At 35.7% G+C, this 20614-nt stretch overlaps 1 protein-coding gene across 2 annotated transcripts in view; it reads left to right on the forward strand.

The window, feature by feature from the left end:
• Nucleotides 1-18684, forward strand: part of PRICKLE1 (prickle planar cell polarity protein 1) — a 67314-nt gene extending 48630 nt beyond the window's left edge. The window contains exons 2-8 of one of the 2 annotated variants that reach the window (XM_063309404.1): nucleotides 7425-7608; nucleotides 9177-9290; nucleotides 11196-11333; nucleotides 12207-12410; nucleotides 14674-14860; nucleotides 15876-16733; nucleotides 17056-18684. In XM_063309404.1, coding sequence (XP_063165474.1) covers nucleotides 7489-7608; nucleotides 9177-9290; nucleotides 11196-11333; nucleotides 12207-12410; nucleotides 14674-14860; nucleotides 15876-16733; nucleotides 17056-17885 — 2451 coding nt within the window. In that variant the 5' untranslated portion in view covers nucleotides 7425-7488 and the 3' untranslated portion in view covers nucleotides 17886-18684. Of the gene's footprint in view, nucleotides 1-7422; nucleotides 7609-9176; nucleotides 9291-11195; nucleotides 11334-12206; nucleotides 12411-14673; nucleotides 14861-15875; nucleotides 16734-17055 lie in introns of both variants that reach the window. The other variant, XM_063309403.1, reaches the window with a different exon arrangement.
• Nucleotides 18685-20614: the final 1930 nt, after the last annotated feature.

Here is a 20614-nt window from a genome sequence, read left to right on the forward strand (position 1 = left end):
GGTCTGGAAGCCGAAAATAGAGATACTTCCTCTCGTTCTAAATTTGACATAAAAGTCGTCCCCCGCCCGTTCCACAGGAGAGGAACTGTGTAGTTAAAGGTAGCCGCCTAAGAAAGGCTCTTTCTCAAGGCTCTGGCAGACTCGTGAAGGAAGTGTCAGGGCGAGGGGAGGGGAGGATCCTGTTCTTCCTCCAAGGGCTGGAATGGCTGCAGCAAAGCGCGGACTTTTCCCTTGACCTTCCTTGCGGAGCCGTCCTAAAGCGACTGTCCGGGGGGCCGACGCGGCGCTTCCCAGCACGCCCGTCCCCTTCGTCTTCATCTGGGGTAGCAATAAAGAGGGTGAGCGAAGTTGGGATGGAGGATTGCGGATTTCTTTTTAGTAAGGGTTCAGATGGTCTGTGTTGGGGAGGAACAGAATGGCTCGCCATTGTGCTACAGTAGAAAAGGAGATGCTGTGGGGCTCGCTCTCTATTTCTCTCGCACGCGCGCGCCTCTCTCGTTTTCTAGCGGGCTGGCGAAGGCTGAGCTCCCTGAGGGAAGAGGGAAAGGCTCCTGCGCGGGTTTAGGAGCGGGCGCTGCGCGTCTGTTCAGGGAAGGCGGAGTCGCGGCTGCCTCGGCTAGAGCCTTCCCGGAGACCAGGTGACGCAAAGAGGCGGGAGAGGGGAGACCTCTTTCATTTTTTCCTGGTTGAGCTGGAACATAACCCTGGAGCAGTAAGGCTAGATGGGTTGTCCGGAGGCGTAGGAGAGCTGCCTTGCCTCCCCCAAGGAAGTCTAGGCATCTCCCCTGGAGTGGGGAGTTCAAACGCGGATGCTGCGATCTAGTGTAGAAGTGCGGGGCGGGGGCCGGTGGGGAAGACTTCAGCCTCGAAAGTTCCAGTTGTCTTTGTTAAAAAAAAACTAGCGCTAGGCGAAACTTTGGGTAGAAGGTAAATAATGGGAGCCGTACATTTCTTGCCTGTCATCCCAGATCACTCTGAGATTGAGCAGTAGTTCCAGACTGGCGCTGTGCTATCCCTTGCCAGAGTGGGCAACCCCCTGATAAAAGAGATGGATCACGTTGATCGGTGGGGTGAGTTTCCTCCCACCTTGTGGAAGTTGGTGGTGGGCAGGCAGACAACTTCCTGATGTTCTCCACCTCTGAACGCTGTGAACTCTGGGCTTCATTGTTTCTGCTGCTGTGTGGGATTGCTGAGCATTTCCCTTGCTCTTGTAGACATGGCAGATGGAGATCTTTAATTCAGCAGACCTGCCTCCTGGTGAGTGCCATTTTTTAAGGCTATGGGGATGTGACCAAAAGGTGCTGTAAACATCTTCCTGTCCAAATTTAAGCTATTTAAATCTCTTCTGAAAAATATTATTAAGAAAAGTCAGGTTCTGGAAGGAAAGTCCTTGAGGAGTTAGAGAAGACTACTCTACATTTAAGTGATTTGTGTAGAGCGCAGCCAAAGGACATGTGCACATTTTGTTTTGTTTTTCCAGGACTGTCTGGAGTGCTCTAAAATTTATAAACGTAACTAAGATTATTACTTCTTTTTATGTGTATATGCTGTCCATGAATTGAACATGCAACTGATTTGATGCTAAACTCCATTACATTAATATATAGTAAATAAAACATTTTTGGTGCTGTATAGTTTATTTCAATAAATCCCTTACCCAAGATAATCTTGACAATGATTTTTGCATATAAAATCTATTGGATGTCTTTATTTCTTTGAAATATTTTCTGTGCAAAGTCTTTGCAGACTGAATGCTCTGCATTCAACAAAGTAGTGTAGTGTTCAAGAACCAACAGGTGATGGAGTGAAACACCAGTATGTTTATATTAGAGTAAAATCTGGCTATTGACGCTTAGGATCGATGTTATGAATAGTGTAAAGCATGTATTTCAGAAGGAATCTTTTAAAAGTTACATTTTGCTTTCTTTATCTAAGCAAACGGAACGTTAGTAACTTCTTTGGGTACTGTTCTTTATTCTAAACCAGTTCATCAGGCTTCATTTTTACTGAGCCGTAACATGCTTTTTGTGTATTTCTATCCTAGTGTGCAAGTAAATGGTCCTAATTAACATTGAGTTATAGTGCTTTAACCTAAGAATATGAAGCCAATATCACTTTAAATCATCCTTGATTTAAAATCCGAAATTTTGAATAGAGCCCTTGGGCTGCTATCCTGAACATGGTTGCTAGGGTTAAACCAGGTTGAACATAGTGGAACTATGTTGCAAATAGAATTGTGTTAAATGGGCAATAAATGTCTTCCACAAATAAATAATGCTTGGGTTGAGTCATGCTGTTTGAGATTTAAAAGGACTGACTTAGTCCTATTAAAATAATGACACAGACACCTGCTTTTTTAATCTAAAATCTTGACCCTTTTGGACATAGTTGCAATGAATGAGGTGTGTGATTTGCATCATATATTCCCCAAAGGCTTGTTAACATACACTTAAACAAAAAGTTGTTAAACCATTTGTCCTGCAGGATAGAGTTAAACAGCAGGAGATAGGAAAGGATGTTTATGTAACCGGTCTTATGAATTGTGACCTCTTTATTCTGGTCAGAGGTGACTGTAGAGCATACGCAGCGACCTGGAAATCCTAAAGGGACAGCTAATTTCACATACGACTTTGGCCGTTGTATAGAGAACAAGGACACATCTTTCTTTCAGAATTGAGGTATTCTCTAATTTTTGCACAAGAGTGCTGTCTTCTGAATAGGTTATATTGAATGAATATAGGTGACACTTACCCTGTTAAATATCTAAATGCCTTTAATCCAATTACATGCTTAATAAATGTTCATTCATCAGTGAAAGGATATAAGCTTCTTTGTAAGCTTCTCTAGGTTAGACTTATGTAAAGGGCACATATTTCATCAGTTCATTATTGCTATTCTAAAGAACAAAGCAGGGAAATATCATGGTTATATTTTCTTTCAGTGCTTCATTGTAATAAACAGCTGGATGCAGACATAGTTGTGCCTAGAATAAATTAATTGAAATAAGTAGGTATGACTAATTTCATTGTATTCAACAACATTTAAGTATTCCAAGTCTGAAGTCAGTAAGTAACTCCAAATCTATTGAAATAATTAGCAGGATTTGTACCAGGAGCCAAAAATGACTTCCAATATTGCCATTTTTCACTGTCATTCAGGTAAAAAAACCACAATATTAAAAGTATTTCTCTCTTCATATGTATGTGTATCTGTGAAAAGTACCAATTTCTAAAAGCAGGTTTTAAAATAATACAAGATTTACTTCTCAGAAGTATCTGTTGGAAGATGGCAATAGCAAATGACATCTATAAATTTTTGTTTCAAAATACATATATAGACATATCCATGAAGTCAAAACTCAAAAATTTACTTTACTTTACTTTACTTTACTTTACTTTACTTTACTTTACTTTACTTTACTTTACTTTACTTTACTTTACTCAACTATTGACTTGCACTTAAGAGATACCAGTTTACAGTTTCCAAGTCAGAGGAACAAATAAATTATTTTTTAAAAAACATTGCCATTTCCAAGGAAATGAATAATTATGTAAGTAGATAATCTGAAAAGTGTAAAATTAGAAATAGAACGTTAAACTAATGCAATTTCATTACAGCCTTAATTAAGGAAACAATTTAAAAAGGCTGGAGAAAATAAGATTCTTTGCTTAAACTTTCTGGGCTGCGCATTTCAAAGGCAGACAATGCATATGAGTAGATTATTGTTGTTCAGTCGTTAAGTCATGTCCGACTCTTCGTGACCCCATGGACCATAGCATGCCAGGCCTTCCTGACCTCCACTGTCTCCTGGAGTTTACTCAAATTCATGTTCATTGCATTGGTGATGCTATCTAACCATCTCCTCCTTTTGCCTTCAGTCTTTCCTAGCATCAGGGTCTTTTCCAGGGAGTCCTCTCTTTGCATTAGGTGGCCAAAGTATTTGAGCTTCAGCTTCTGTATTTGTCCTTTCAATGAGCAGTCAGGGTTGATTTCCTGTAGGATTGACTGATTTGACCTCCTTGTTGTCCAAGGGACTCTTAAGATTCTTCTCCAGCACCACAGTTCGAAAGCATCAATTCTTTGGTGCTCAGCCTTCTTTATGGTCCAACTCTCACAGCCATATATTACTACTGGAAAAACCATAGCTTCGATTATATGGACCTTTGTCGACAAGGTGATGTCTCTGCTTTTTAATATGCTGTCTAGGTTTGCCATAGCTTTCCTCTCAAGGAGCAAGCGTCTTTTAATTTCATGGCTGCAGTCACCATCTGTGGTGATCTTGGAGCCCAAGAAAATAAAATCTGTCACTGCTTCCATTTCTTCCCCTTCTATTTGCCAGGAAGTAATGGGACCAGATGCTATGATCTTAGTTTTTTTAATGTTGAGTTTCAAACCAGCTTTTGCACTCTCCTCTTTCACCCTTATCAAGAGGCTCTTTAGTTCCTCTTCACTTTCTGCCATCGTCTGTGGTATCATCTGCATATCTGAGGTTGTTGATATTTCTCCCAGCAATCTTAATTCTGGCTTGTAGATAGTTAGCATTTATCCTACTTAATCACATGGGGGCTCCCAAAGAAAGTTCCAAGCATGACTGGTGCAAGATTTGGCAAACTTTTTTGGTTCACTAACAGCATTCAATATTCTGAACTGTTAGGATGAAAAGATGGGAGGAGCTAAAAGTGGATGGTTTTGAAACCAATGAAAAAGTACTTTATTAATCAACTATTCTGAAAAGTATGTCTCACATTCTCCATATCCTTTTTCAGTGCTATGCTTACACTGAAACCCCCCCACATACATTATATTAGTTATATTTTCATGTCTTCCTTCTGTTATTTATTGTAAATAAATATATAATATATTTATTACATATTTAATATATAAATAATATATTATATTATATTATATATATATTATAAATATATAAATTTATAAATTTATATATTTATATGTAATATATATATATATATATATATATATATCCAAAATATGTGATATAAATTCTCAAGAGCAACCCTCATTATTTACCACTGTCATCACTACTGTCAGTATCAATATTAAGTTTGTGTTAGCCCTACTTTGATTTTATTATTACTTTGTTGTATTTTATACAGTGTAGATGTTTCACCTTCACTTTCCCATTGGTTGATTTTGTTCTCATTCACTTTTATTTTCAGTCCACATGGTCTTGGCTTTAAAACACTGTATTTCTATATGCCTGAGAACTGCAGCTGTATGTGCCTGTCAGCTGCAGGTCCCAGAGTCTGCCTGCATGAAGTCAAGGAGCAAGAAGTCATAGTCGGAAGGAAGTATAAAGCCCCAACTCTTTTGGAATGCTGGTAAATGTGGGACTTGTTGCAAAGGCTATATTTAGCACTGGCTAGCATTCTTTTCATGGTGTGTATATGTGTGCTCAGATCATGAGTTTTGAAAGCCAACAATGTGGTTATGCTGCTGTCACAACAGTTTGATGGCAAACTGCTTTTAGGTGCAAATCAACCTTGTGTTTTTCATATTAAATGACAGATACCAATATGTATTTGTATCAAGCAGCAATATTGCCACTGAACAATGCAGAGTAGCATTGGGAGGGAATAACTGTAGCTCTTCCCAGATGTTCTGCTTCTTGAATATGTGACCAAAAGCATATTTGGTGTGTCACCAAAATTGATTAGACTGGCAGGAGTTTCGAAGAGCCTGTGCTGAATATTTATGGAGATCTCGACTTGATTGTACCTTCCATAATACCTGGGCTAGTCCATGTGGGAATTTATGGAGCTTTGTTTATTGACCTAAAGTTTGCTTTTAAAATTCCCATTTTAAAACAAAGCTTACTTTAACAGAATTGTTTATATACAACTACAGTATGCTTGGCAAGTTTTCACTTTTTAGGCTAGATTGATTTACTGGATACAACTATGGTCAAACTTACTCTTGCATTCAGAAAACAAACAGGTAGTGAAGTTTAAATTGGTATTACTAAGCTTCATAGAGCTTTAAAATAAATAAAATAGAATAAAATACGTTTTATTTTCAAATGTTAAAATAAAATTTTGAAATGAGATTAAGGCATTTTGTTTTGTGATCATGAAACTACACAAAATGTCCCACAAAAGTAGAGATTATTAGCATGATATCTGGAAAAATCTACTGTCCACATAGTACAATAGGTTGTTTCTAACTATCATCTGGCTTCTGATTGCTTAAGCAGAACATAATAGGATTTAGTTTTACTTTTCCCTTAAAATCTGTTAGTGAGAAATTCAAAAAAGCACATTTGTAAACCAGGAAGATCTTTGTCTAGACTGTCAAAACCTTAAATTTAATTCACTGTCCCATTTCCTAATATATATTTAGAAATACTGTCATTCATGTTTCAAAATCAGATCATTCTCGGTTTTATTTGGTATGTTATAATTAAATTGATCTTAATATTTAAGTTATCAGGGAGATCATATTTTCTGTTTTAGGTTCACAATCCTATTAACTCTAAATATTTGCAAATCCCACTTAATTGACTGAGGCTGGCATATATTGTATATTTTGCTAATATGCTATTATTGCAGAAAAGTTGCATTTTCTGCACTTCCACTTTTCATTCCTGAAGGGATAATTTTTGAAAGCTCAAGAATATTTTTTGTGTTTTCCTTTTTTAAGATTTTTTTTTAATCCCACCTTTATTATTCTTATAAATAACTCAAGACGGTGAACATACCTAATACTCTTTCCTCCTCCTATTTGCCCCAAAATAACAACCTTGTGAAGTTGGGCTGAGAGAGTGACTGGCCCAAAGTATTGCGCATACTCAATTTTCCTTTGGTGAGGATATGGCACTCTTGTTTTTCCCTGAATTTGTGAAACATATGACTCTCTTTTCAATATAACCAATTTAATCTATAATTTTCCATTATGACTGTAGTATGAAAAAATGTTTCCTTATTAGATATCCAGGTTCTTAAACCATGGTTTAAATTCAAATTTAAAATCGGATTTTAAATTTTCAAAATTTGGAAATGAAAAGAAAAAGCAAATGGGAAATGTGCAATTCCAGTACATATCTTCACATTGCTACCTAATGATTTAAGTTAAACAGCATATTATCTAAAAAGCATTTTTCCTGGATTAAATTTTAACATGTTAAGGCATAATCCACACATAAAGTCACTTAATCCCAAAAATATTTTTATTTTTTCTTTGTCCTTTAGAGCACTATTTAGCATGTAGAACCTCACTCCTGTTTTCTTCTATTTAGTAACAAAAAAATTCTACATGATTGGAAATAGCATGTATGTTTCCTTATCGCTTCGAAAAATTAACATAAAGTTCAAGCAGAGGAACAGAGACACTATGACATCTGTGTGTTTTGAAGTAGTAGCTATGCTGTTTATTGCAATATTTAACTTTCAAACTCTTTTTTTTTAGAGCTCTTAATTGATGATCTACGACTGAACATCTTGATACTGCCCCACTGACCTGTGTTTGTTGGAAATGGAGCCAAAAATTGGCAATCGTACATCTGGCTTCCAACGAAGTTCAACTTCAGATGATGATTCTGGATGCGCCTTAGAAGAATATGCCTGGGTTCCTCCAGGTCTTAGACCAGAACAGGTAAGGGAAATATATAATTAGCTTATGTTTCAACTGCATTATTAAAAAAGTAATTTTGTGCTTATGTTACCTTGATCTTCATTTTTTTCCCATATAAATAGTGGGGGAAAACAAAGTAAAACACTTAAAATCAGCTTTTACTATTTAGGTTGTATATAATAATAGTATTGTCATGATTAAAAAAAATAGACTTTGAATTAAGCTAATAAGGAAACAAAAAGACCACAACATATCCTCCCCAGCAACCCCCACCCAGATAAGCAGAGATTAACACCAGGCAAACAATCAAGCAGAAAACAGTACCCTAATCAAGGAACTACCAAAGAAAAAAACCACACCCCCACCAATACTGGCAGGGCAAGCTACTGTATATAAGTGGGGAGCAAACCCCACACTCACTCGTGCTGACGATGTTACCTGGTTGGGTAATGAAACATCTGCAAGCAAACAACCAAGCTCAGAGAGCACCAAGGACTCCACATATTATCTTCTATTGGAACTTTGAACTAAACATTAAAATCAAAATAATATTCAAACTAGCATTAACATAGCTGAACAGAAAAAGTCAATTTCCTAGTATCTTATTAAGATGCAGTATGCTTATAAAATTGTTTACAAAGATGCCTTGGGTATCCTTTCTTTAGGATGTAGATTTGTTTTGTGCTGTGCATTTTGTAAATGTCCTTCTATTTGTTTGAAATGCTCTGTGAATAATCACATATTTTTCTCCAAAGTTTCCTTCATTTAAATATAGTTATCTTCTTACTGACCAATTTGCTGTGCATATTAAAATTAGAGCAGTAGTGATACTGATAACTTAGCGTAGTCGTCCAAGTAAAATGGAACTAGAAAATAATGTCTCTTACTGATATAAAGAAACTTCATTTGTATTTCCTTACAAATAACTGGCCTATTAATCCTTAGTAAGGCAAACAGAAAACAACTTCCTCATTGAAACATTATTTTCTTTTTCAGTTCTATTTGGGCAGGGAGTAGGGAATATAATTTACTATAGATACAAGCACCAATAAGTTTTATGCTTCTATCAGGTGGCAAATATGGTTTTATTTAACAACTGCAAAGTTCAAATGGAAAGAATAAACTTAATCAGCAAGAAATTACAAAACAACCTTTAGTCTATACCATTCAGAGAACAAGTCAGACTTGTTGATATGTCAGTTGTTTTCTGGATAGCTTCACACATTGTGTGATAAAATGCAGAAAGAGTATATGGAATTTTAACAGACCTGATAACTATCCTGAAAGAGGTGGAAATGAGATGTGCATAATTTATGGCAGCCCTAATTGCTACTGCAAATTGCATTCCAGGCAAGCAATTCAACAGTTGGGTCCTAGTTATCTTAGGTAATCCAGTTCTGCTCTGTTGGCTTATTTGGTCTTCCAAAAAAAAAAAAAAAAAGGAATGCAAATTCTGCTAAAGATGCCAAGAAAAAAGGAAAAAAGCAAAGGCCTAGCATACTATATAAATAAAAATCAATATAAGATAGCAGATGAAGAATTCTTACATGGAAGTGTTTGAGTGAGGTTATGTCTGGCTTCTAATTCAGGTTCAGCTTTACTTTGCTTGCCTGTCAGAGGAAAAGGTCCCATATGTTAACAGTCCTGGAGAGAAATACCGAATTAAGCAGCTTCTCTATCAGCTACCACCCCATGACAATGAGGTATGTACTGATAATCATGTTTTGCTCTGCTGAGATGAGGCAGAGGGACACATTCCCTTTTTGTGCAATAAATCTATGGTCTCTCAAATGCTGGCTGTCTATGTGATGAGATGTAACTAATTACAGTTACTCATGCCATGATAAATTCCAGATTAGATTACTGAAACATGTTGGACATGAGGCTACCTTTGAAAGTGTTCAGTTGGTAAATAATACAGTTCTGTAATTCTGACTGTGCCCCTGATTTAGTTCATATTATGCTGCATGAAGATGATCTTAGCTGATCCCAAAAAGTTAAGCACGATCATACCTAATTAGTTCTTGGACTAAGACCCAAGGAAATTCCAGGATTTTAAATTAGACTAGGAAGTTGAAAAAAAAAATCTCGTAAGAAGGCAAGGATAAGCCACTTCTACACTTTTGACAAAATACATGTCCATCTGGTCACCAGGAGTCAAGTGTCTTGAACAGAGGGCTTCTGCCTTAAAGGAGCTCTATTGCTGGTGTGCTTCTGAGTCCAACTCAGAGTATTGGAACACAACTGAAAAGGTATGTTCCCCCATATCATCCTGCCAAGGATTTCTGCTGCCTTAAAGGCCAAGGATGAAAGTTTTTTCTAGAGAAGCTCTTGGGCCATCAGCATAGTTTTCATTTGGTCATCCCCCCAAATCTTGAATTTTTCATAGTAATTAAAAATTAGTTTAAAAAAAAAAAAAAAAAACTTGCCACCAGCAATGTGGCTTTTTGTATTATGTTAGTATTTTTAAGTGTTTGTAAACAGCCTTTTATCAATATCAGTATATGTGTTAAAGAAATAGAGAAGTGGTGGGGGGGGGAGGAATACTCGTCTGCATACAGAGCAATATGTGCAACTTGCATCTATACTTAGCACCCTAAAACTCTTAAAGAGCATTTCAGTTTATATCAACCCCATCCCCTTGTGCCTGATTTTTATGCTTTGGCTTGCCACTTTGCATCATTACACATACAGTCCTTCCCTACAGTAGCAACTGTTCTATGGAATAATGACTGCTCTGTTGTACAAGGCACCACTCCTTGTGTACTTTAGGATGTTGGGTTTTTTTTTAAAAAATGTATAATAACCCTTGTTATCCTTCCCCAAGAACTATTTTCTATAAATATTTATTTTTATTTTTTCCTGCTATTGAATGGATAATTTTGCATCATCATGAGAGACTGAATGTTACCTCCTAGACAAAATAGATGTACCTAATAAGAGGTACATCAGTAAGATTGTATTAGAGAAACAAAGGGTTAGTTTTTATCATTATTTATTCTGAAGTGTCATGAAAGATATATCTGTCATGTAGCTCAATTCTTTGAGAGCTATTTGAAAATAAATGTATCTAATTCATTACTACAGTTAATAGATTCACCCAGCAAAGTTTGATCTGGACAGGCTGGGTTTAGAAAATGATCTTTTAATTAAAAGATTCAGTGATCTCACACTGGCTGTGGATGGAAACAGCACCAAAACTCTATGGTGCCACCTCTCATCTCTTCTTTCCCATAAAGCATGAAAGAATAATGTATTTCTTCACTCCATAATTGTATGCTATAGAAGTTTATCCTAAATCCATAAACTAGTAAATGCACATAAGCTATAATCTTCAAAGTATGTCGGTGTCCAGGGCAGAACTGCATAGACAGCAGTAACACTTCATGTCACTGTAGCAGCTCCAATTGTTCGGACAGATCATTACATTGTGGTGAAAGCATAAGAACAAAATTAGCAGTGTATGCAGCTCTCTTTTATGCATGAACTTGACATAAATCCACAAACTTTTAGTTTCCAAAAAGGTATGTGTAGACCTATTTATGCATGTTTATTCCAAGTATAACTTGCATAGATTCTAAACATGATATTGGCTTCTTTTGTTGAAGGTGCGATACTGCCAGTCATTAAGTGAAGAAGAGAAGAAAGAACTTCAGATATTCAGTGCACAACGTAAAAAGGAAGCACTGGGGAGAGGCTCAGTCAAATTACTCCCTAGAACAATAATGCATGCACTTTGTGAACAGGTAACATTGCTATTGTTAAAATAGAATTCCATAAATCTATGAAATTCAGTTAGTGATAAACATGAAATGAAGCACAAATTGAATAGGATTAAATGAAATGTGAGGTCAAGCTTGTTAGGCTGAAAACTGATCAAACGGCATTTGTTGGCTTATAATACCTATTGCGCTGCTTTCCAGTATAGTGATATGCTTAAGGCTCCAGGCTAGAAACCAGGAGACTGTGAGTGCTAGTCCCACCTTAGGCATGAAAGCTGGCTAGGTGACTTTGGGCCAGTCACTTTCTTTCTCAGCCCAACTCACCTCAGAGGGTTGTTGTTGTGGGGAAAATAGGAGGAGGAAGGAGTATTAGGTATGTTCACCGCATTGTTTATAAAAATAATAAAGGTGGGATAAAAAATCTTAAAAATATTGATTAAGAAAAGTCTGATAAAGAGCAAGGTAAGTCCAGGTGACAATAAAGATTTGATTAGAGCACTGTTTCTCAACCATGGCAACTTTAAGATGCTAGCTGGTAAATTCTGGGAGTTGAAATCCAGACATCTTAAAGTTCCTGAGGTTGAGAAACACTGGATTAGAGGATGTTGATGAATCAGTATGAGTGTGTGCACGCATGTGACATACGCCTAACACTAGGGAATGCTCAAAGAAAGTTTCTGAGAAGAAGTTATTTTACTAACAGTCAATAAGAAATGAGTCAGTAGCCTTGAAACAGCATATGCTCCTTTAGTGTCCTGGTCTGTCCTTTCCTCACAGATGTGATGTCACATTGTTGCTGATAAGTTGTATATGTATGAAAATTAAAATGTATGTGTGCAGGTTTATCTAAATGGATATATGGGAACAAAATATTTCAATCCCTGTTTTTATTTCCAGTGTGGTACAAAAATAAATGGAGGTGAAGTTGCAGTATTTGCTTCAAGAGCTGGGCCTGGAGTGTGCTGGCATCCATCCTGTTTTGTATGTTTTACATGCAATGAACTTCTTGTTGACTTAATCTATTTCTTCCAAGATGGAAAAATTCATTGCGGTAGACACCATGCTGAACTGCTCAAGCCGCGATGTTCAGCATGTGATGAGGTAAATGTCACATTCTCGCAATACTAAAGATGGAAGTGAAAATGAGCATAGCATTTATTATTCAGGCACTTCTGAGTGTGATCTGCAAGTTCTTCTTCTGCAGCCCTCAGAAATATTGGAACCTAATTGTAGAAATGAAGGAATACTGAGAGATTTGACTGAATTTGAAAATTTATAATACTTAACTTGGAACATTTGTTGGGCCTTATTTATAGATTGTTCATGAAGTATTCCTCAGAACCTTAACAGGTCAAAGATTGTACGATGAAATGGATGCAGAATTAGAATACAGTAATAGAGATGCAACAATGGGAATTGTAATAGAAGAACATTACATTTACTCAGAACATTAGACTCAGAGAAAACTGGTCTAAGATGTATTAGTGTTGGTATATTACCCCAGCTTTGATTGCTAAAAAGGACAGTTTATTTTCAAAAAATTACAGGAAATCTAATGAGCAGGTTGGGCCATTTTTTTTTTCATATTTGGCATTAAGCTTTAATGCCATACAATTCAACAATTCTGTAAAATGATTCAGAATGAAACAATTCTTAAAAGTCCAATTTCCATTTTAACCTAAAATATTCTTATTAAACTTTATCAAACCATGTATCCCCTCAAAGTATACTGAATTAGATTTATATGTGATAATTGCTGCAAGGATATTATATGCTTCTTATTGGAAAGGTGGTCTGAACCCTTCAGTGGAAGAAGAGCTAACCACTGTGGGAGTATACTTTGATATCTAAAATAAGTTTGTACCTTAGAAGTAAATCCAACACAGATTTCAGCCCAGACTGGAAACCATTCTTAAGAGTATAATACATGGATTTGTAGCGTATTCAATATTTGGGTTTATCTATGCATAGTATTTATGCTTCAAGATACTTAAATCAGAATAGATTCTTATTACTATGAACTGAACTTATTACAATGTACAGTTTATATTGTGTTGACCATAGTTCTTGATTTTCATTCTAGCTCAAGTTTAACAGATTCTTAATCTTTTAACATGATATAATATATACAACATATTTAAATATTTACAACTAAATTATTTTATTTATATATTTTATTTATTCATTTAAAGGACTTATATGGCTACCCATCTTATGTACAATAACCCCAGCTATAACCTCCATGACATTTTAAAATCCCTGGTTTATTCATCTCTATTATATTCTTTTATTTTTTCATCTTCTCTGTTGTTTATATATTTTCTTTAAAGTGTCCAATTTAAAAAAATCCTCAAAAAGAAACAAACATACGGAGCTACTGTAATCTTGGCCACTATTCCTTTCTATGTAGCTGACCGGCAATTACCTGTGTAGTTGGAAAGCCATTTATACTCTTGAGGAAGTTTGAAATAATTGTTTCTCAGCTTTAATATACCTTGTCAGCATTTGTTTCCTAATTGCTACCTGCACCAAAAATTGGGGCTGCTGGAAGGGAGAAGGCTTGTCCACAGGTTCCCAGTGCTCAAACAATTGCTAAGTAGCCTGGAAGGAAGGCAGTCTTCTGCGAGGATTAAAAAGATGTTTACCCTTTACCTCAGAAGGATAAGTCTTTGGAAACTATGATGGTGCTGTCTTTCTCTTGCTCAATCCCAGTTTTCAAAGAGATGTTCTCTGTCCATTAAACCCTTCTCCACTCAAGCAGAAAGTTTTTATGTTGTGTGCATTTGGGTATGACTTATCATCTGATATTACTGCATACAACCTTTGGGACAAAAATGGTTCCCCACAGCAGTTGAAAACTAAATTTCACATGTTTTTTTATGTATTAAGTTCTAGTAAAAGTAGTACTTAAATTGAAGAAATGTAACTTGCAAAAATACTGTTAGATTATATATGGCAGATAGTCTTATGCATGGTTTTGCCTAAAATGTTTCTCTTTCCCTTCCCATTTTTAGTTCTTTTAAATCTTTTTCAAAAAAAGAAAAGAAAATGAACAAGAAAAAAGAATAGGGGGGGGGGGAATGATACAATATCATTAAGTGGACAAAGAAGTTGCAAAAGTTATACATTAGTGCTCAGTATATTGTTAATGTGAAATTAACCATAAAAGCAGAATACATTGAGTTATTTTTAACAAAAAGGAAAAGGATTTTAAAGATCTTTTGGAATCTCTGAGCTGAATACCAGTATCTCCACTGTTTTATTATTTAAAGATAAATCACCTACCCCACCTCAAAAAAAAAAAAGGGTGAGTGAGAACTAAGAAAAACTCCTAACTAAACTATTTCCTCTCCACCTATCCCAGATCATTTTTGCTGATGAATGCACAGAAGCAGAAGGTCGTCACTGGCACATGAAACACTTCTGTTGCCTTGAGTGTGAAACCATCCTTGGAGGACAGAGGTACATTATGAAGGATGGACGCCCATTCTGCTGCGGCTGTTTTGAATCTCTGTATGCAGAATACTGTGAGACTTGTGGGGAACATATCGGTAAGCTTGCATCTTAACTGAGGAAAAAGATTTGTTGAAGCTATTTAGTTACAAAATCAAGTTTTTAATTTGATGAACAAGTTAAAGGACCTCCTTTTGAATGGCTATCGTTATGATTCAATTGATAATCAGCTTTTAGCTTATTTGCAGAACCTGAGGTCTCCAGGTTTATGGCTGTTATTTTAAAATTAATATCCAGACAACAAGAAGAACATTTCAGTCCCTCAGAGTATTTTACTGTTGATGCCAAAGTTATACTTCAACAAAAACTTCAAGGAAAATAAGACTACTTATGTAAATGCATGCTATCAGCCAATTGTTTAACTGAGTTTTTAGGAGTAGTTTTAGTACAGTTGTATGTTTTATTTTTATTTATTATTAAATTTATATACCTCCCATCTCACCATAAAAGTGACTCTGGGGGGCTTACAAATAAAAGTTGTTTATTTATTTTTCTTGCTGTTGTTTTTAAAAGTTGTGAGCAGCCGAGAGTCATATATATAAGATGGGCAGCTATACAAATTGAATGAATAAACAAACAAACAAACAAATTTTAAGAATTAATTCCATTCTAATTGGACAGTGGTTTTTTTAGCCATGCTGTATTAATCTAGTAGCTTGTTCAACTAATATTATTGTCAGTGATTTCTGTTGTACTATTCTGCTCAGAACTATTTATTAGATTTTACTTTAGCACTACAGGTTTCTCTGGATATCAGTTATCTAAAGCTAAGACTTAATCCTTTATTTTATTGTGTTTTAAAAATGGAATGATAGATGGAAATGTAAGATGTCTATAGTCTGCTTTACCTATTAAAAATGGAAATAAAGTATATTGATTAGTCTTTAAGGTGCTGCAATTTTTTTTTGTACCAATATAGTATAAACAAACTCAGTCCCAAATCTGAGTAAACAACATATTAATGTATGTTATTATTAAAACATTTTATCTAATGAGAAAGTGTCATAAAATCTTAGCAAACATGTTTAAACACAAATGTTCTTTTCTTAACAGGGGTTGATCATGCTCAAATGACTTATGATGGACAACATTGGCATGCTACAGAAACTTGCTTTTCTTGTGCTCATTGCAAAGTTTCGCTACTTGGTTGCCCTTTCCTTCCCAAGCAAGGACAGATTTTTTGCTCTAAATCATGCAGTCTGGGAGAAGATGTTCATGCTTCAGATTCTTCTGATTCTGCTTTCCAGTCTGCTCGCTCAAGAGATTCCAGAAGGAGTGTTCGTATGGGGAAAAGCAGTCGATCAGCAGATCAGTGCAGGCAATCTCTCCTGTTGTCTCCAGCAATGAACTACAAATTTCCTGGTCTTTCAAGCACAGCTGATGATACACTTTCACGGAAACTGGATGACTTAAGTCTTTCAAGGCAAGAAGTAAGCTTTGTTGATGAAGAACTCTGGAAAGTAAGGGGAGAGGAAATGCCTGATGATCCAGAAGAATGGGCTGAGCATGAAGATTATATGACTCAGCTGCTCCTCAAATTTGGTGATAAAAACCTATTTCAACAGCCAGTGGAAGCAAATGTTAGATCAAATGATCAATGGATTTGTGAGAACATGGCTAAAGGAAGATCAGAACTGAAGAAAAATAATCAAAGCTTAGCAAGTAAGAAATACCAGGCAAATATGTATTGGGCACAATCCCAAGATGGCCTAGGTGATTCTGCATACGGTAGTCACCCAGGACCTGCTAGTAGCAGGAAAATCCAAGAACTAGACATGGAACATGGCACAACAAGATACAAACATGACCAAAAGCAATGGTATAATGATTCACTGGAATGTTTGTCAAACCTGAAACAAGAGCAGTGTGTTCGAGACTCAATGGATTCCCTTGCTTTATCTAACATCACAGGTAAAACAGTTAAGAACTGTGATTTATGGTTCATTCACTAAGCATTTGTGATTTATTTACAATTAATTTTCATACCACAAAGCTTGATTCTTACCAGTGTTCCAAAAGGGTTTACAGATTGTTTTCCTTGCTATTGCAAAAATTGCTATATTATGTATTATACTGCTGTTGTGTTCTTTCCCTTGCACTGAAATTGATGGAGGAAAATTTGAATAGATAATTCATAATCCAAATGTGACTTTCTAATATATACTTCAATTACATTTTTAGAATTTAACTGTGGATGAAGTAAATTTTCCAACCAATTTTTTTTTATTCTTAGGTGCTTCAATTGATGAAATCAAACCAAGACCTTCTCTGTACTCCTTTGAAACCTATCAAGAGCTAGAGGTGGAGGATTGTGAGAAAATGAGCAACATGGGAACTTTGAATTCCTCAATGCTTCATAGGAGCACAGAGTCTTTGAAAAGTTTAAGCTCTGAATTATGTCAAGGTGAGACACTGCCAGAAGAAAAGTCAATTTATGTGCCAGTACTAAGAAGATCCAAATCACAGACTAGGCCTCAGCAAGTGAAATTTTCAGATGATGTCATTGATAATGGAAACTATGACAAACTTGACATTCGCCAACCTCCTATGAGTGAAAGGACTCGCAGACGTGTTTATCAGTTTGAAGATCATGGAAAAAGACATCATCGAAGGAGTAGAAAGTCTCGATCTGACAATGCACTTCATCTGGTTGCAGAAAGAAAACCTTATCCAAAAGAAAGGCTTAATTTTTATTCCCCTCAGGATTATGATACATTTATTCATAATAAAAGTCCTCAGGCAGTTCGGGCATACACTCCAACTTCTTTCAGCCAATATAATCATATTGCTCCTGACTATGCAATGGGGAAACAGAGAGATCAGTTTTTTGGATTTTTGGGTGAGGAGGAAGATTCTTGGTGCTCTTCTTCATCATCTTCAGATTCTGAAGAGGAAGGATATTTCTTAGGACAACCCATTCCACAACCAAGATCAGTGAGATATCCCTGCTATGCAGATTTTGTTTCTAGTCCAAGTGCTGAACTTCCCACTTCCCAATTTAGACAGATAACAAAATCTAAAAAAAGAAAAGCACACAAAGGCAAAAACTGTATAATTTCCTAAAATTTACTGGTTATAAACTTCGTGCCTACACCGTATTTCAAATCTTATGTATGTAAATAATATAAGCAAAGCTGTAATGCCGACAGTCTTTGTCCATGTTCTCTGTCAAGACTTTGAAAGCAATTGGAAGACACTACATCAAAATAAAAGAAACTTTTGATATTGATTAGCTTGTTTAAAAACTATTCTGGTTTGCATACAACTTGAGATTCAGGGAAAATAAACTAAATAACTTCAGAAGTTCTCCCTCTGATGATATGAAAGGAGTATGTGAGTGCCAGGCTCAGGACACGACCTTTCTTGTTTATAGATATAGTACTAAAGCAGAGATTAGTCTGTTACTTTGGATTTTATTGAACTCTTGTTCCCATCAGCCCCTGCTAGCATGGTCAGTAGAGATGATGGAAACTGGGCAGCTTTTAACACAGAGATAGGCAGTGTGAAGAATTAGGATTAAAAATCTTATGTTTTGTAGGCAGAAACGTACATTTTATAAAAGAAATACATTTTGCAAGGGATCAGTTCAGGCAAAAACAAGCTATCCAATCTAATCTGTCCCTTCAAAAAGAAAGAAAAACGGTAGTCCTACTCATGGCATGAAGCTTCAGGGAGACTATTACACTCTGAGGGAGTATGACCATTGACAGTAATGATTGCTCATTTAATGTTATGTGCAAATAATTTGATTCTGCATCCCTGTTTATCCTATATATCTGTTTAATGTAACGCAACCATTTTGATGCCAAGCAACAGTTCTCTGGTTCTGTGCTGGACATTAAACTGCTTCTTACCAAATTGACTATTCTCTTTTATCTTCATTGAGTAAATCTCAGACAAATTTTGCTTAATCTAATGTCCGCAGCTTGTAAAAACTGTTTAATGTGATTGAGCTAATAGTCCCTGCTTTCAAAAGTAATAAAATGTCACTGAATCTGCTTATATTAAAAACTGCTATGGAAATAAGTGAGAATCCTGTATATTTGGAACAGTATTTCAAGTTTCAAATGTAGTATATGAGCAGCAATTAGAGTTAACAGAGATTTATAATGTGGTATTTTACAGTTTACTGTATTCATAACTTAACAGTGCAAATAATATATATATATTGTAAAATTAAGATTTATCAGACTATTATATTTTTGAATTGCAGGTCATTTGTTTAAAATACAGAAATAATTTTATTGGAAGGTTTAACATCAGTCTGGTTTAGGCAGGAGTTTGTTAAATATTCAAACATTTATAGTGAAATGTTTAATTTTTGATAGTAAAGCTCTGTTTGCATGGTGGAGCTATGTAAATGATGTTTCAGCTATGGTTCTTAACATTAAAGGAATTATTTATGGGTCAATAAACTTTAAATTGTGTAAGTTAAACAAATACAAGTGGCATATATAAATTCAACGAACCATTATTAAGCTAAACTTCAGTACTAGGTTCTAAACCTAAAATATGATAACATATTACTTTGTTAAAAGGTGATTTATACAGGATACACTATTATATACTGCTTGGATAAGCAGCAGTACATAAAGGCTGCTGAACCATTCCGAAGAATGAGTTAATCTCACCTTACTTGGACATCAGATTAATAAATGCCCCCAGGTATTCTTCTAACAATTAAAAAAATGTTTTCACAATCAGCCCAATGTTGTTTCTAAGATCAACTAAATAAAATCATACCATACTTTCTATTAAGAATGGTTAATGGTCCTGTTTAGTTCAAATCTAAATTTGTAGTTTATCTTTTGCTTAGTATGATATGGATCAATTATATTTATGAAGCCTATCTTAACTAGGCTGAGTTTCCATCAATATGTGATACAATTTTCCACTGGCTTTTGCTGAATTTAATTTGCTACTTAGCCAGTGAGATCAATTCTTTAACTCAAGTTTCTAATTCTTGGCTTTCTGTGATTATAATTTGTTTTTATAATTTGTAAATTTGGCTTCCCCTATTTCCCTATTTGTCTCTTGTGTGTGTAGGTTAGGTTAGAACCCTGAAATATAATACAGTACTTTCTAGTTGCTTTCAGTTAAAACTTTCACAGGCCCTTTCACTGGTCATAGTAGTTGAGGCAAACTGAGGGCCAGTTGAAGTGTTCAGAAGCATATTTGCATGGTTATCCATTTTTATGGGTTAAACAGCACACATGCACCACTTTTCTTTCCATCCCCATGAATTCAAGAAGTATTGCTTCCAAATCATCCATCTGTGATTGTCTAAACAGAGGACAGTATTACTTTGTTACTTTAGGATTAAATAATCTTACACCTAATCACAGATAACACTTGAGTTTACAGGACCAAAAATTGTTCTGTATCTTAAATGTGGAAAATACACTTGACCACTGACAACTGTTAACAGATAATTCTGCCCATGTGGCAGTCAATCATTTTATCGCATGTGATGTGTGAATGTAACCAACTTTATTGCAATTCTGGGAAGAACCCTTTCAAGTAGCCTAGTCTCCAACTGTAACAGAGGAATATAATGAAGTGATGCTGGAGAAAGCTTAGGCACTGAATTGTAATTATGTGTGTGCTCATTCTTCTATGCCACGATCGTGGAAGCTATCATCTTGACTGAATTACTGTTCCATTTGTGAAATGCTGAGTTACATAACTTAGAAAACATTTGCGCTGCCTTCACCAGACCCCTTTCTAAAAATAACATAATATAGTGGAAATTACAGAACCTCTGGAAGAGAAATAAGAATATATATTTTCCA

This window comes from Candoia aspera, chromosome 7 (assembly GCF_035149785.1).
Source record: "Candoia aspera isolate rCanAsp1 chromosome 7, rCanAsp1.hap2, whole genome shotgun sequence".
Lineage (NCBI taxonomy): Eukaryota > Metazoa > Chordata > Lepidosauria > Squamata > Boidae > Candoia > Candoia aspera.